Source organism: Solenopsis invicta, chromosome 15, assembly GCF_016802725.1.
Source record: "Solenopsis invicta isolate M01_SB chromosome 15, UNIL_Sinv_3.0, whole genome shotgun sequence".
NCBI classification, from domain to species: Eukaryota; Metazoa; Arthropoda; class Insecta; order Hymenoptera; family Formicidae; genus Solenopsis; species Solenopsis invicta.
The window spans coordinates 9838375-9855646 of NC_052678.1; the positions used below are offsets into that span (position 1 = coordinate 9838375).

Below are 17272 nucleotides of genomic sequence, written 5' to 3' on the forward strand. Positions count from 1 at the left end.
TGTAAATCGAGCACGGTGGCACTCGATCGCGAGATGCGGGTACGATGAGGGGGTACGACCTATCTTATTGTTAGATAAACCGGGCGTGCGCCGCATTAAGAGCTAGTTTCACAATCTTCGGTTGATTTAACCAACCGGTTAAGCGTCAATCGTGATTGATTATTTCTGATCAATTGTACTGAACAATAAATGCGATTGGTCAATTCTAATAAAAAAATCCAGAGGTTGTGAAACTAGTGAAACTAATTAAATTGCACCAACAGCGATCGATACCTTAACAAAAATACCTTCTTTGAATGATACACGGAAAGAACAATTTGACTGTAGCATCTAAAAATTTAGGTAGATAGAGATCAGAAAATTATTTTGGGCCATCAAAGTATGATAACATTACTGCAAATAATTTTGACGTTCTAGCAACCCAGTTATAGACATTCGACACAGTTTTCTCAAATACTTCAACACAATTATTTTTAGATCTGTATTTTAACAAAATTGTTATTTTCGTCTACGTTTTTCAGATAATTATAGATTGTCGTTTTTTTTTTTTGGTTATCAAAACAGAAAGTTTGAGTAACGTTTTGATCATACCTCACACGTATAGCAACATTAATTTTTGAATCGATATTTTCGATTTTTGCTAAATAATTTCCTAGGAAAGAGACAACTATTTTTGTGTTTGTCACCGCATGTTAAATTGCGGTGTATCTGATATTTTTTAAGGCGATGTATTTTGCTTTAAAAGCTCGACGCTTCCGAGGGTAAGTTTTGTGAAAGGGAAAATCGCGTGGCCGGTTGGACGACCCGACACGATGGAAGCCCACCAGACGATTTATCGAGACAAATTGAATGGACGGCAATGCGAAGCCGGTCCTCGACAGCGGTGTGCTAGAACGACTTTGGCGCCACCGTTTCTCAATTTGCGATATACAGTGAAGGGGGATGGAAGGAGGATCGAAAGCGACTTCGGTCAACCCCCTCGAACTCGACAAAAATATCCTACCTTTTAAGAATGGTGATGGAAGATGTGAGTTCAGCTCGAGAGAGAAGAGAAGAAAATACTTTTCTCATCGTACGATTATTTGAAATAACTTTTAATTACTGCCGCTTTAAAAGCTCATAGTGGCGATTGCTCATTTTACAGTTTTTCAAAAATATATAATAAGCATCCGTTTTATTATTATTTTAATAAAAACTTTAATAATACACATAAAATAAAAGCAACATGATCGAAAACTAATCGATTTAATTATTTAAATATAATGAAAGCATAAAGACATATAAAAAGTATATCGAACCTATTACTGTCAGCCCTGCTAGTCAATGTTCTGAATACTGCCCTCTTTCATCCTCGATTACTACCACACGTATTTAATGTAATATTGCTTTCCCCTATTTATTGCCACTCATTTATCATAAAATATTTTTAATACGTAATGTTCTTATATTTCTTATTCTAACATAATTGAAAGAAGCGACAATAATTGGGACATACTGACGTACACAATTTTATATTCCACGATAATAAACGAAAGCTCTTAGAAAACTTTCATAGGTTTTAAATTGAGACACACGTTAAATACTATTAAAATATAGATATTAATATTGAGCAAATTTACCATACTATGATTGTAATGAGTTATTTTTATTACTCTCATTGTAAATGAAAAATTATATGCGATCTTATCGAATTATTTTATTTAAACTTATTTAAAATCAGAACGTTCTCCATTTCACAAAATTAAGCTTCTCACGCGGAACGTGGAAGATCTAACATCGAGAAGTGAAACTTTCGACGGATTTAACTTGGAGAGTAGATAAAATCTCGTTCTTTACAGATGATTCCGAGCGGCGAGTTATTTTAACGGAAACTTGATTTAACGGTTGAATAGTATCAATTACATATTTGATGTCAAGATTCAAGAGTCGCAAGTTTTCCCATCGGGTATAAACTTACGGAAAGTAGAGCGAACGACGTGACGGGGGCGTTCTGCGTAGAATGTAAAATTAAATGTGTGCTCATATGAATAACTTGTGCACCGTTGGCAGCGCGTAATATTGTATCGGATAAAAGTTGCGATATGAATGAACGCGTGACGGACATCCTGGATGATTCACGTCTGCCCTTTTAACGTAACATGAAATGTGATTCAGGCATGATACGAACGTCGGAATCCTCGCACGGAAATCAAGGATAGAAACGCGTGAAAGAAATTTCCGCGACGCGTGGCGTTCTCAAAGGTCTCCCTTCTTCGTAAACCATTGCGAGGCTCCGACGCGACGTACTGATCTTTAACCCCTGCTGGAGTCCAGGTCGATTTCCAGAAACGGATTCTGGCGCGTTCTGATTTGGCTCGAATCCATCGAATTTATCGGCGAGATCTAAGCACAATTTTGCACAAAGTTCCTAGCGGTAACTTGTCCTGTCGATATTTTCGCTGAGTCGACTCGGAAAATCTCTGAGAGAGGCTAAGCGGTCTTAGTGGTCTTAGAGATGATGTTCGAATGCGCGACTCTCTCTCTCTCTCTCTCTCTCTCTCTCTCTCGGAGAAAGATTTCGCAAGCTCCCCCGAGGAGCGGCCTTCGGTAATCTCCGATCGCCTACCATCGCCGTTTACCGGGGCGCCCTATCATCTACGTCTGCGTGTATGTAGTCAATGCGTTCTACTGCACTTACTTTCCTGCGGCCGCAGCAGAGCATGGCTGCTGCGCTGCAGCTGCGGCGAGCCGTCGACGAGAGTTGAGGCTGATGACAGACGTAGCTGAGTCGTGCGCCCCCTTCCCGCTGCAGCTGCACCACGCGCACCTGCAGCTGCACCTGCTCCCGCTCCCGCTGTCCTTGACCGACACCGACTCGACCACCGTACTTGATGCGCACGTGTTTTCGCCACTGCATGAGTTCGGTGCGTCATGCCCTCTTCCTGAAATCCCAACGACATGTCAAAATATGTTAGCCCTTCGAAAGGAAAAAGATTGGTAAAGTTCTCTTTATTTTACCATAAAAATAAAAATTAATTCTACAAGAGTAAGATGGTACGGTACAACTTCGAACGTGGTAAAATTTTCAAAGGAAAATGAAATTTTCAAAGTTCAAGTTTGGCAATTTTGTTCTCATTTGTGTAACATTAACAGTCATTTGCTCGTTAATCTTATTGCGTAAAAATTGTATGGAAAGCTCTTTTTTTTTGTTCGAGAACACGATTACATAAAATGTTTAAACGCAAAACTGAACGCGGTACAATTTCGAGTAGTGTTTAGTAATAATCCTCTTTTTCTTTTTATCAATTTCTCTTCTGTCATCGGGTATAACGGAGGTAAAAAACGGATTGCAAACTTTCTGATTATACTAGAGTTTAAACGTTTAATTGTACTTTGTGTTAAAAAAATAAAAGTGTAGATTGTGTTAAGAGTTCGAAATTGTACCATCCTATCCTACAACATGCTTTTTAGAACCATGAAAAATTGTCCGGCAATTAAAGAGAAATTATTAGCGATCATAGATTATTAGCGGAGAAGGCTGAGCAGGTATAATACAAGCCTCGGTGAGGGTGGAATTATGAATTCGGATAGTTTAGTGGGACGAGAGTATTCCGTTTAATCGCCCGCGTATCGAATAGACGTCGTTCTTGCGCGGTTAATTTATGGCGACATTAATATACGGTTAATATTGAGGCGCGCGTCCGTATTTTATCCACGGACGAATCATAAACTTGTAATGGATCCCCGTAATAATCCCCACGTGTCGCTCTTCTCATTTTCCCGTTCGTCTCTCTCCTATCCTTCCCTCCTTCGTCCTGCAAAACAGTTTCCTCCTCCGTCGCGTCTCATTAACCCATTTTCCCTCTCGTTCTCCGATTCGCGGTTATCTTAATTTATTAACGGCCGGCCTGTATCCGCGCGCAATCGATTACCGATTCGCGCATGCAGATGTGATTTTCCTCCTCCGCTCACCCCTCTTTTCCTTCCCCCTGTAAAGACCGACGACGAGTTATATAAATCCACGTGAACGTGTGTACTCTCTCTTTCTCTCGCTTTCTCTCGTTCTTTCACCCCCGGTCCCTTCCCTCTCGCGTCTCCGTCCTACATTTCTATTATATCCTCCTCTGGTCATGCGAAAAAAAAATTTCTCTCCTCTTTCTCCTCCCTCCTTCCTCCCCTAGAAATAACCGTGACACGTGATGTCGGCATTAATAATTGAAATACACGCTCCGAGATGCATCGGTGTCGTGATTTCGCTCGATAAAACGACGAGTCTGGTCCGATCTGTCCGCGCCGTTCTGAATTTACGATGTCAGTGCTCGCTTCGTTGCAGCTCGATGAAATTCATCGTCTTGATTATTTAAAAGGTGGCGAACTCTACACAGGGCGTTTTACATAAATCTTTTCGAGGCTGCGTAAGAATATATTATGAATAAATATCGAGTTTTCTAGATAATTAGGGTCTATGAAAAGAGACAATATATTTTACGTTGTCGATGTAACCATCGAGGAATATATTTGATTAAAATATTAATAAATTAATAAATATTAAATTGTAGGGCCAAATCGGCCGATATAATTTTGCCGTAATTCGATTGCATATGTAATTAGTGTATAAATTAAGCATTTTGGCTGAATTGTGATCGGCATATTGCTTATAGTTTCGCATTCAGATTTAATAATTATTTCGATGTTAGTACGCATAACACGAATTGAGGTAAATATAATGTTGTCAAAGGATACAGAGTGATGAAGGGAGAGGAGAGGGAGAGAGCGTGCCTGCCAAATATTTAAACGCCGCCCGCTTCGTTCGATTCTCGGGGCAAAATACAAACATCACTGGTCGTTTCAAGACAATCGATATTGTAACGTGCCGGCACGCATTTGTACTAATAAATCGCCGTTGTACACGAAAGTCGCTGAAATAAACGTAACATCGTGTCTTTCGTTTGTGAATCTTCTGAAACAAGAAAAATGAAATTCCATCGAGGAATAAAAAAATTCGTAGCTTTACAGATCGTCAATCTTTTATTATCGAACCTGGCAATTTTTATAAAGAAATAATCTAATGAACAATTTTCTCATTGTTAAGAAACAAGAATTTTGATTTTACGATTTTATTACAATATAGGATAATTTGGAGCACTACAGAAATAAAGTTTCTCAGAAATTTTTGATTCCGTGTCACGGATTCAGTTGTAAATTTTATTCTTCTCAATCCTCCGTTAAAAATTTCATTAAACACCAGTTTTATTCACGATTTATCTACGTTAAGCGTCATGTATAATTGAGAGAGAGAGAGAAAAAGAGAGGATGAAAAAAAGAGAGCCAAAAGAGAAGTAAAATCCAAACTGTTTAAAATTATACAAAGAAAATTGTTTAATCGTTGAATTAATTGAGCGGTGTAATTTTTTTTAATTAATTATTAATTAGAATTACATGCGAGAAAACTCATTAGCTTTTCCAATCTATTTTTATCTCGATATAAAAAGAATTACAAACTGTATTGTATCACTCCTGTCGGAGTTGGATCTCTAATATTTGCGACCTGAGATGGGTGACCCATTTCTCGGACAACCTATATATCGAACACGATCGGATAATCTATGGTACATGCCGACACGCGATCACGGTTGATCTGGGGTCATAGTATGGCATGACAGGAATCTCATGAGCCACGTCAGTCGCGACCGACTATGCCAAACCGCTTGGATTACTATTTCTACGACATTCTGTGTCAGACTCGCTCATTAGGATTCAATAAAATCCCGAAGCACGTGTCCACGCTCGCTCTCTCTTTCACTTTTTTTTGTCCTCTTTGCACGCCGCAATCTAAAACCGTTTATCGATACCTCGCCCTCTGTATATAAGAAAGACTTCCCTCTCTCGTTCAAGTCCAAGGGATTTTGCGAACCCTCCCGTATAATTCTACCAAATCGTTCTTTAATTCTCTTTGGAAATACAGGCGAAGGAAATTCGTCTTCCACAAAATGAACAATGTTGTGTTACAATATTACCTTGCAAAAATTTACATAGTATTTTTGCAGTTTTATATTTGTACTAAGAAATTGTTGAATAGATTGTTATCTTCATAATGAATGTTGTTACGTTTAGTGAAAGAGATTTCTGTTAAATCAACACAATTTATAGACTAACGAGCCGTGTTTGCTGCAGAGATAGGTTTACTTTGAGCTCTCGCCATCCGGGGCAGAATTTAAAATAGCCGCCTTGGATAAAATTTAATAAATACCGACAATTAACAGCAGATTAATAATAATGTCACAGTAAATTAAGAATAAACGAAAATGTTGCGTTATTAGCGAAAGGACCAAGTTTTTGTCACATGTCAATAGTCAATGATATATTACCCGTGATATATGGGCGTCTGACCAAACTCCCGTCCCAACTCCTGACGGTATTACTTCGCCCGCATCGCAAATAAATCGACGATACTTTTGAAGTTTGATCCTCCCGTGAGAATTCTTCTCCCCCCTCCCCTCCCCTTCTTCCCCCCCTCGCCGCTCGTGACATGATAGGTTTATCTTTCTGGTAAACTTTATTATCCTTGACACTTTTAGTGACGGCCCCGCCCGCCTGCACTCATTCACGCGATTCAATTAGAGCCAGACGAACTTCATTCATAGAACTTATTCGTAACGAACACATGTCGGGGGAAAAGTGGAGCACGCCAAGGCGCGATTGTGAGGAAACGCAGATGTCGTCTCGGCTTGAAACGTTACTCGCGTAATTGAACCGTTATGGTTTTTCTGGCCGAGCTCCGAATGAATAGAGCATTACCATTGTTGGTCTCGGCCAGAAAAACAAAGGAAACCTTGCGGAAGTGCGCTCGATAAAAAAAAGTCTAGCCGTCACTACTAAAACGTTCCCTTCCAAGTTTACGAAGTAAGCAGCTCGAAATTTCTTATTGCACCGGGGCTTGTTACTGGTATGCACCTTTAAAAAAAAGTACAAGTAAGCGCTTTTAAAAGAGAAAACGTACGTTGCGTGCGTCGTTGTCCCGTGAATTAGTTTACCGTAGTTGCGGACACGTGAATTGTGTGAAACTTTGCAATACCGCCGTGCACCTCCCTCCCTCTTCTCTCCAATGTTCCTTATCTCGTTTTAACCCATTCGATTTATCGCTCGCGTGCCTCGGCAATGGATCAACGATCTCTCTCTCTCTCTCTCTCTCTCTCTCTCTCTCTCTCTCTTGTGAAATTTGCCATGTAGACGAAGAGGGTTCCGACTCGAACAACAAACGCTGACCGAGGAGAGGCCATAATCGCTAAGAGGTCGCGCTGCAGCGGCTTATCCCGCCGGCTATTGCACCGTGCATCGTAATGCGAAGTCGTAAACAGTGTCGTTGTAGTTTGCGAGTAAACGGCCAATCGCTCCCTAGCGAAATTCTTTCAGGCGCACCGCTGCAGGGAAGCGTTCCGTGGAGCAAAAGCCGACGGGGAGGAAGGGAGACGGGAGAAAGAACGAACGGTATAATGATAATAATGCACATGCAACGGAGGAAGATAAACCGTCACGCGCTCCCGAGGGTGCCGTGCGCCGATTTTGTATCCACCCCCGCCCTCTTCGTCGCAATCGCGTAAATCTTCGAGAACGCGCCGTTCGTGCTTTATGGGGCCTCGCCGTAGCTGCCCGTGATTAAGCTTAAACACTCCTCGAGCCCCGTACTGATTGCGGCGCCAGAACGTTGGGGAATGCACGACGGAAGCGCCGAGAGAAAGAGAGAAAGAGAGAGAGAAACGCAGCGAGTCGGTAGTTACTTTTTTCATTATTTCGAAAAATACAAGCGGACGTTACGGTCGGAAGCTTTCTGCGCGGCGCTTTCACGCGATTCCGCAAAGAATGAGATTTACGCATTTTTCACGCGTGTCATGCAGAAGAAATAATTATGCAGAGCTGTTACTCATCCCCCGTTGTAACAGCTCGTTACAAGATTACGCCAAGTGGCGAAATTTACCGCGACGTAAAGGCATATTATTGCAGAGAGATTGTGTCGCCGTTGATATATTTAACTATAATCGCAGCATTTTGGGGACTGGAATTATGTTGTATAAGTGTCATAGTAAATTTGTTAGCGTCATCAAATTGTAGTCAACATCCTCTACTGTCTCTGCGGACAAGCACAGCCCGTTCTGGTTTAATGCGACGGTAAATAACTCAAAGAGAGAGAGAGAGAGAGAGAGAGAGAGAAAGAGAGATTTTTTGTATTCAGATCTCGAGGTTGCCACGTGACAATATACGTACAATGAGCCAGCCACCTTATTTGAGAAACATCGACTGGCACGAATTTTCTGTCATGCTCAATCGCCAATTCTCTACGTGACTTCGTGGAAGAGCCGTTATTACAGTTTCACGACACGTTACGTGCAATTCATATTTTCAGAGTAAGTCGGAAACAAATAACTCTGGGCATACGATTTCCGACTGACGGAGAAGATTTGCGAAAAAAAAGGTTGCGAAAAGGAAGAAATTGAACTGCCGCGGAATTGTAACTGCGCGGAAGATGATTCCGTAAAATACCGTGCCCGAGCTCGTATTCCATGCCGCATTTTCGAGACAGTGCAAAAAAGGAAATGCAAAATCGGAAATTGCATTCTCTTTTTTTTTATCTCTTTGTTAATGTTCGGCTTACCTAATTTCGCGTCTGGCTTTCTATGATCCTTTCTATTTCTATCCGCTTCACGATCCGCTTTATAATTCGACAGCCCGCTACGCTTTCGTGGGCTTTCTACGATAAGCCGTTAATAATTGAAGTCAGGAGCGAGTTGTAAGCAAATCAGTAGTGTGTCATAAGGCAATGGTAAGTCAGTAATCAGTGACTGCGTGGAGATGGCCAAATTCCATTTCTAACAATTTAAAACTTAGATTACGTTATAAGTGATCAAATAGTGTCTTATTTGTCGCTGAGAACTGGCATCCGATCCAGTTGAAATATTGTGATGCAACGATCTAATACTAGATGTTGTAAGTTGCCCAAGATTTATAATTTATACAAGAAATAAGTACGATTTTTTAGTCGTAGAATTGGAAAGACGTATTCAATAATTAATATGGAAATGTTATTAAATACCAAAAAAATCTACTTTGCCTGAAACATGGCACTTCTCGTGTTATACGCACATCGATTTAGTCTAATATTCAAATTATTATTGTTTATGACGTAATTCTGACTTATCACAAGTGCATAGTGGCTAACGCTTATTATAGAAATTATTATTCTTCTAAATTTGCTCTCAGTTTCAACTACAGGTTACTTTACCGGATGGCGATCAGTGGCGACTATTCGTGTTCAATAGCGATTAGACTAAGGCAAAGCATCGAGCAGCTAATTTAAACACGAGCACATGTGGCTCCTTCATTTTACATACCTTCTAAAAACCATCTCTCGTGCGAAGGGCCGGCGGGTCCCTGCTCGATCGGTGACTGGCGATCTCTCTCATTCTGCCGTGCGCCAATCCTCACCCTGTTCCGTCCTCCTGAAAGATCACGAAGCGACCACCGTTTACTGCTTCCGCGAGTCGCGAGGGCCACGTGACTGCGGCCAATAAATTATCGCCGTTATCGAGAGGCGCGATTACCCCTTAGGGGAGCGAGAGAGATTGCAAGAAAGGCGGGAGGGAACGAAAGAGCGCGCGATCGGCAATTTTTCCCTGTAAGTAAAACATCGGCGTTTAAACGGCGCCGGCCCCACTAATGGCGTATCGAAGGCGCAAAGAAAGCGGACCAATCGTTTCTACGCACACGTGAGATTAACTACGTCCTATCACGCCACGGGTTACTTAACACCCTTACACACGCCACTTAACACTTAACGAGGCCCGGTGATTTTTTTCTCGCAAATGACACTTTGGCTCGTCCCTGCAGCGTCATGTCTTCTCTTCTCCTTCTCCCTCCTCTCTCTCTCTCTCTCTCTCTCTCTCTCTCTCTCTCTCTCTCTCTCTCCCCCCCCAAGTTTCCTTTGCGCTACCTTCCTTGTAACGTTACATATACGCCGCGTACAAATTAGCAGAGATCTGACGTTTGACAATATCAGCAAATGCGGGAGTTTGTTGGAAATAATTAGTCGAGCGCGCAAGTATCTAAATCGCTCGACTGTTTGCGGTATCAATGAACGATCCCTCGATTCGTCTGGCGCTCGATGATTAACGCAAAAATCACGTGTACGCGCATCAGGCCGATAAAGCGGAATTGTTCAACGTAAAAGATGAGGATCAACGAGGGCACGCGCGCCGACATTTGTTTGCTTGTAAAATACATTTGATTGTTGTTGGCGCATCTGTTAAAGGGCAGCAACGCGGAGGCATTCGCGGGAGAAACTTTCGGTACACAGCGGGAATCACGCAGCCGAAGAAACTATTTGATTTCTAACTCGTCTGACTCGCCCGCATTCCGCTCGCTATGGCAATCTAATTGAATTCTTTCACGTTTGACCGTTCATCAGCGGAATTTAAGGCACTCACTTCGATTTTGCGTTAAAACTCATATTCTTCGTATTGTATTCAAAAGTAGTAAATGTTAAATATATTTTTCTACGTATTTATTTATGTATCTGGCAATACGGCGAAGTGATAAAACTCTTTTGGAATGAAAAAAAAATCTAAAATTGGAGCAACGTCCATTCACGCGTTTCATTTTCTCGTTTGAAAATAAAAAGAAGCGGAGTGAAAAATATTCCGCTTAAATATCATTTCTCTCTCGGAAGAGTAAGCAGGGAAATCGTTCCGCTGACTCGAAATCTCGTTCTCTGGACCAACGATAACTTTTCTTTGGAAACGCGAAGTAGCACGGAACGATAAGACGGAACGCCAACGGAACGAAGTAGAAACGGACGCGTGTAGTCAGACAAGACTACGTAGCGAAATCTCGTCGCCACCGGCGCGGCGTCGCTCGCACATCCGAACGTCACCGCCGCGACGCGACGCGACGCCGACGCCGCCGCCGTCGGCATAACCATTTACATAACCGACATTCAACTGGTTCTTGAACTTCGCTCTTCGATTCCTTTCTCGCCGTGGCGATCCTCCTACGTTATATCGATCCACGACCACCGCGAAAGGAGGGGACCTCGCCGGCGGCGCGTGTAAGACGGAGAGGCCGACAGCCGGAAGACGCGGCGGGGAGAAGACGAGGGGATACTTTATTGTACACGCCGGCTATATATATATTTGTTTTTTCTTCTTTCCCGACGTTGCACACGCACTCGCGGCGAATCGAGGCACGCGCGTGCACGCGGACGCACGCGAGAGGAGCACGCGTTCGAAATCGCGGCTCGGCGCAGGAATACCGGCGACGTAGACGAGCCATAGCCATGTCTGTAATCGACGGAAAATTTTAAGTAGCCCGCCGGGATTTGTAAATTTAGGATACTTGGTTCTCACACCTAGCACTTTCGCACTGCTCCGCCGATCTTACGGTCGTTCCGCTCGCCTATCAATACCTAGCTGGCCTCGCGGCCCTAAATATCTTCCTCCACATCTTTCGCGACGTGAGAAACGTGCAAGTGACAGTCGCTAGGGACTGTCGCTGTTCGCGACGTCGTAGAACGTGTGTGTGTTAACATGCGCGTCTGATGCGAAGAGGAGAACGATAATAATGTTTTTCGCAAGACGTCTCGTCGTACGAGGAGAAAGATGAGAACCGTTGCGAATTTTTCACGGTTTCGTCGGAAACGTTTTATCCGCCTTAACGTCTTACCCGCTAACGTCCATTAACGTCCACTTTCACGCACGCGAGAATCAACCGTGTGCCACTAACGACTTGCGCGAATATAACTGTCGGGAACAAGGATCTGTCCGAAGCGACGGCGACGATCAATCTCTTCTCGATGAGCCCGGCGATAACTTTCTCGAGAAACGTCACTTGCAATATTCGTTATCACAGAAACGAATGCCGACGCGAAGCCGGCGTCGCGGAAAGAGCCTCTCTACCGCGCCGGACGAAGGTGATGGAGATTGTCGGAGAGATTTCGAGAGTCGTGCACTGACGGCGCGAAAAGCGCTCACGGCTCACCGCTAAAGACGAGTTTCTTGAAGCGAGACGATACATTCGGGACAATTTACGGACGGTTCTTACGGCAGAGCCTACGAAAGAGATGTCGTCGATGAAGCCACTAATATCGCGCACGAGCGAGGAGAGGAGAGCCGCGCACGCCGAATCGAGTGTGCGACTCACCGGCGGGGACTCACCGGCGGGGGACCGGCGTTGTCCCGCGAGGAAGAGGCACCGACGCCGCGTCGACGTCCGAAACGCGCAAGGAGTTTTCGAGCGACACCTGTGCCGACTCGAGGCCTCGGGATCGGGTAGGAAAAGCGAGCCGGCGGCGCGTGGGAAAAAGCGATGTGCACACGATGCCGGTAATGTATATTGGACAAAGAGAGAGCGAGACAGGGGAAAGGGGAAGGGATTGTGGTGGGGGGAGGAGAGGGAGAGAGAGAGAGAGAGAGACCGGAGCCACCACGAAAATCGTGTGGTGGCGTGCCAGCCGATGGTCCCGGACCAACCCGATCGATATACCCTTTTTTCGAGAGTACCCTCTCTCTCTATCTATCTTTCTCTTTCTCTCTCTTGGTCACTCTCCGTCTCTCTTTCATCCATTTCACTTGATCTCTCTTGCTCACGCTCGCGAGCTTCGCCTCACCCTCGGGACGAGAGAGAGTCCGACGACCCTGTCTGCCCACCCGCCCGCCTGCTTGCCTGTCTGCCTGTCTGCCTGCGCGCCCGCCTGCCTGCCTGCCTGCGTTTCTCCTCGAGGAAGACAAGCGACCTGGCGCCGCTCAAGACGAAAAACGCCAAGAGAGACGCGATGGGACACAAGACGCGGATAAATCGCGACGCGTTAAGGTCGATTCCTCTCTCTCGCGAGCGCGTAAACGTACCTGACGAGAGAGAGCGGGAGCACGAGAGCGGGAGACGCGAGAGAGCGGTGTGTCCCGGCGTGAGCGACTCTCCTCTCCTTCCCCTTTCTCACCCTCGGCCCGCTCTCCTCTCCAGCTATTTTTCTCCTCGCTCCTTCTTCCGCGGCGGCGGCGAAAGGAGGCAGGAGGAATCTTCCGGTTGCAGCTTTCTCACCTCACCGTATAACGCCACGCGGGAATCAATACGCGCGCCTGCCTCGAGCCTTTTTCCCTCTCTCTCTCTCTCTCTCTCTCTCTCTCTCTTTCTCTCACTCACTCACTCACTCACTCGCTCGCTCTCGCCCTCCTGTCGCTCGCGCACTAACCACCCTCTGCGCTGTGTTCTTCCCTCTCGTGCTCGCTCGTCCGCTTTCCTCTCGTTCACTCGCGCTCCCTCTTTCCCGCACGTTCTCTCTGTCACCCACCCTTCTTCGGCTGGGCCACCCTCGCCGTCCGTCCCGCGATGCTCTCCTCGCCTCGCCTCGTCTCTCCTTTCTCTGTCTGTCGCGCGCGCGCGCGAGCGAGCGAGCGAGCGAGCGCACCCTTCGTACTCGTATACGCCACTTCGCTCCGTACGTTGCTGAAGAGTGCGCGGCGCCCCTTCGCTTCTCCGCTACTACCCCGGCACTCGGACGGTGCACCCGTGTACGTCCGTCCTTGTCCTTCCTCCTTCTCTTCTCGCTTCACGAGCACGAGCTTCGAACGGAGCTGTTCCTCCTCGTGGTGAAGGGTCGGCGAACGAAATAGCACCTCGACGATGACAACGACAGCGTCGAAGGAGACGACGACGATGACGGCGCGGCGGCGACGGCGTTGACACGAGGACCGTGATTACGAGCTCGCTCGAGCATACACGCACGCATCGCACGCACGCACGCACGCGTGCACGGCGACGACGCGAACGCCGCGGAGGGTGAGAGTGCGTGAGGGGCGCGTGAGGCTCTTCGCGCGGGAATTGCGAGCCACCCCTGCGTCAAGGAACTGAGGACTACCGGCTCGCGGGGTGCAACGCGTCCCGCCGCATAGCCACGACTATACGCTCGGCCGCCGTCGCGCGGACATGTTGAGGGTTGCAAATACGCACGCAAGCGCGCAGGCGAGTGAACGTACGGCGAGTGAGGGTGGCGACGGGTGCGACGACGACCACGATCACGACGACGTCGACGACGACTACCACCGCGCCGTAGTCTTCGTCGTCGTCGTCGTCGCGCGCAGTAGCGTATATAGATGAGAGCGGCGGACACGCCGTCGGTCTTCTTCCCTTCGCCGGTCGGACCTTCGATCGCGAATTGTGCCAAAAACCCTATCGATCTCGCGCGTCGCTGAGGGAGAGCTTCCTGGGTCTCCTGTACATTAGCGAGAAGCGGTGTCTTACATTTAGATAATTTTCAAGTATCTAGATAAGGATAAGTTACGTCTCGAATAAGATGAAGATTATTTCATTTTCAATTTATTTCGGTAAAAGGTAAAATTGTATATCTGGATAATTTTAATATTGCTGCTTAGAAAAACAATTTTGGATATGAAAACAATATATTTAAATTGTTATTTATAAATCTTTATTTATAAAAACAAGAGTTTCTCTCCCCCTCTCTTCTTTCTCTCTCTCTCTCTCTCTCTCTCTCTCTCTCTCTATGTGAAGAAAAGAAGAAAAACGATAGAATATTTATATAGATAAAAAGATAGCTTGATTTTGTTAGAGAAATAAATTTCTCCTTTTCTACATTCCATGTTCCCTTCGCCCTGAAGCAAGCAGAAATTTGGTAACGGTATTACCTCCATGTAGGGCGACACTTAATATCTTCGCCGTTCTCTTCGAAGGAAAACATTAGAAGCGCGGCGTCGATTATTGCATACTGATTACCGAGAACATCTTAAGAAGACGCCCACTACTAAGATGGATGCTTAAAGAAACTTTAAGGGCTGCCGAACAGACTTCCAACGTGGGGGGTGTTCCAAGTTTTCACCATAACTGACGTTCCTTCGAGAGAGAAGGAAGGAGATCGAGGGACTATATAGCGCTTAAAATTCAAACTTCTAAGGAAGTTGCATGACGTAAAATATTATATTCCCGAAAATTACATCTTCTGCCGAAAACAATCCTGGCGACACGAGCTGAATGTAAGCCAGTTCCATAATTTCTATCGATATAGATTCTGAAAATAGTTCCCTTGTCCTTCTTCGCATGAGGAACTCATAAATCATCTACATATTTTATTTAGCAAGACACCTCATTTTTTTTATTTAGCAAGACACAGATAATTTACCTGAAAGATTATATAAGGGAGATTTGTCGAACGCGTACTGGTTGCCTAAAACAATATTTCGTGACAACACTATGAAATAAATGAGAAATGAATAATACAAACAAAATTTCAACAAATCTTGTTTTGTGCTAATAACATTTTAAAAAATCAGGTACAACTTACATTAATTTTTTTATTAAGATCAGTTTATATAGCTGTAATATTTATGCAATTTTATACTGAATTTTTATATTTCCATAAAAGATTTCTTGTACAATATTTTATATTTATTATATACATATATTATATACATATATTTTTTAATTATTATGAATATTAAATCGATATTTTTCTATCGTGATTTTTAAATCCTATCACGCATAAATATTACAATAAATGATATTAATGTAAGACTGAGGAGAATTGGTATGAATAAAAATACATAAAAATAAGTTCAAGCCAGTTTTATTTTGACGTTTTTTTCATGTAATTTATTATTAAATATTTGCTCCTTTTTTGAGAAATTATTTACAAATATTGGTTAATGATTTCTTATATTTTTAATTATTTTAATTTATAAATTAAATCGATACTTTCAAAATCGATTTAGGAGATCCACAGGTTTATATGATTAGTTGCAACATGTTGCAAAAGGCTTATAACAAATTAATTTGTTATTAGTAAAGGTTGAATATTGTAGTGGTAGATATCTGGAATATCAAACTACAATTTCCGATGTTTATTTGCGTACAAATCAATTATATATTTATCTACATTTGTACCAAGTGACATAGTAAAATGTAACTTACAAATGGTACGCATTCGGCAACTATTCTCTATGTTATAATGTATATAAACAGAAGTATAAAATCACGTTGTACACGTGAAAGTAAAGCGAGCGCATTACGATTTTTATTTAGATTTATTTAACGAAAGCAAAAGCGAGGTCGAGCACCTCGTTTCGTCATGAGATACGCTCGGGAGAGATCGATGGCACTTACTTACGTTTCATTGGGTATATCAGTTTCACAGCAAAACATTACGAAACTTGAGCGCGAGGTGGGTAGACATGCTAATCAAGTCGACAAGACTTGTGTGTGCACATTCTCGCGAAACGAGGCCGACGAATGTCATACACACGATCGTTTTCTCTACCGAGTTTTCCAGACGCGATTAATTCAAACGAGATTTTTCCTCCGGTTGCCGATTACACATTGTGTCACGAATTACATATATATATATATATATATACCGATTATAATTACCTACTTGGATTTAAAACGTTTCGTTAAAACCTTTGTCAATATGTATTTTATTAATATCGCCCCCGCCCGACAATCAAAATAATTTCGACGACACTTCAGACTGTACGGTGAACAATTGTACAGTCAATAAATGTAGAGAGGGCAATTATGATTATTTGGAGTGAATGACTGGCTTAATTCGCGGGATTATCAAGCTGTTTATTTGAATGCGCGAGTCGATGAGGTTCATTTTCGCGACTCATTACATCATTTACATCTTGCCAAATTATTTATTAACCGATTAACGAGAAAGTTAAACGATTTTTCGTTGCTATAAGTATTCAATTTTATTTTTCAACGGCGAAGAGTCTCTTCTTTCTCTCTTGTAATAAAATTATATTACTATTTCAATTGTTTTCCCTTATAAGGAAATAATTTATATGCGCCTAAAAAATAATTAGTTAAAATTTGCCAAACGTTTAACATTCATTTATGCGCTTCTTGATGTTACATGGAAAAGATATCTCATTTAGTTCACGTTTTCTCGTTGAAGGAGTTGAGTGACTTCCTCCAAAAGCGACTGACGACTCGAGAGATCTAGACTTAAGTTGGTGACTTGAGCTTCCTCTCCCTCTTTCTCTTTCCTTCTGGTTTTCTTGTCGTTATCGACGGGCCTAAACGTTCTACTTCCGGTTCGGCTGTTCCAACCTGGGAATCGATTGGGCCGACCACCTCGTGTCAAAAACACCCGGCGTAGAAGACGTCATGTCGATTCTTCACCGAGGAAGCGGCAGTCCAACTGTCAACTCATAAATTTTACGACGAGTCGTAGCGATCGACCGCAAATTAAATTTTCGCGGCGATGGATTATAAACCTATCGAACTCTTGCAA

The 17272-nt window shown here is 43.7% G+C and overlaps 1 protein-coding gene across 7 annotated transcripts in view; it reads right to left on the reverse strand.

Annotated features, from left to right (window-relative positions):
* Positions 1–13421, reverse strand: part of LOC105195346 (rho GTPase-activating protein 100F) — a 62147-nt gene extending 48726 nt beyond the window's left edge. Inside the window, exons 1-3 of one of the 7 annotated variants that reach the window (XM_039458049.1) lie at positions 13180–13275; positions 9366–9473; positions 2678–2921 (exon numbers count right to left, since the gene is read on the reverse strand). In XM_039458049.1, coding sequence (XP_039313983.1) covers positions 2678–2896 — 219 coding nt within the window. In that variant the 5' untranslated portion in view covers positions 2897–2921; positions 9366–9473; positions 13180–13275. Of the gene's footprint in view, positions 1–2677; positions 2922–9365; positions 9474–11691; positions 11800–12006; positions 12113–12168; positions 12312–12872; positions 13009–13179; positions 13276–13315 lie in introns of those variants that run through there. The other 6 variants (XM_026138412.2, XM_026138411.2, XM_039458047.1 and 3 more) reach the window with 6 other exon arrangements.
* Positions 13422–17272: the final 3851 nt, after the last annotated feature.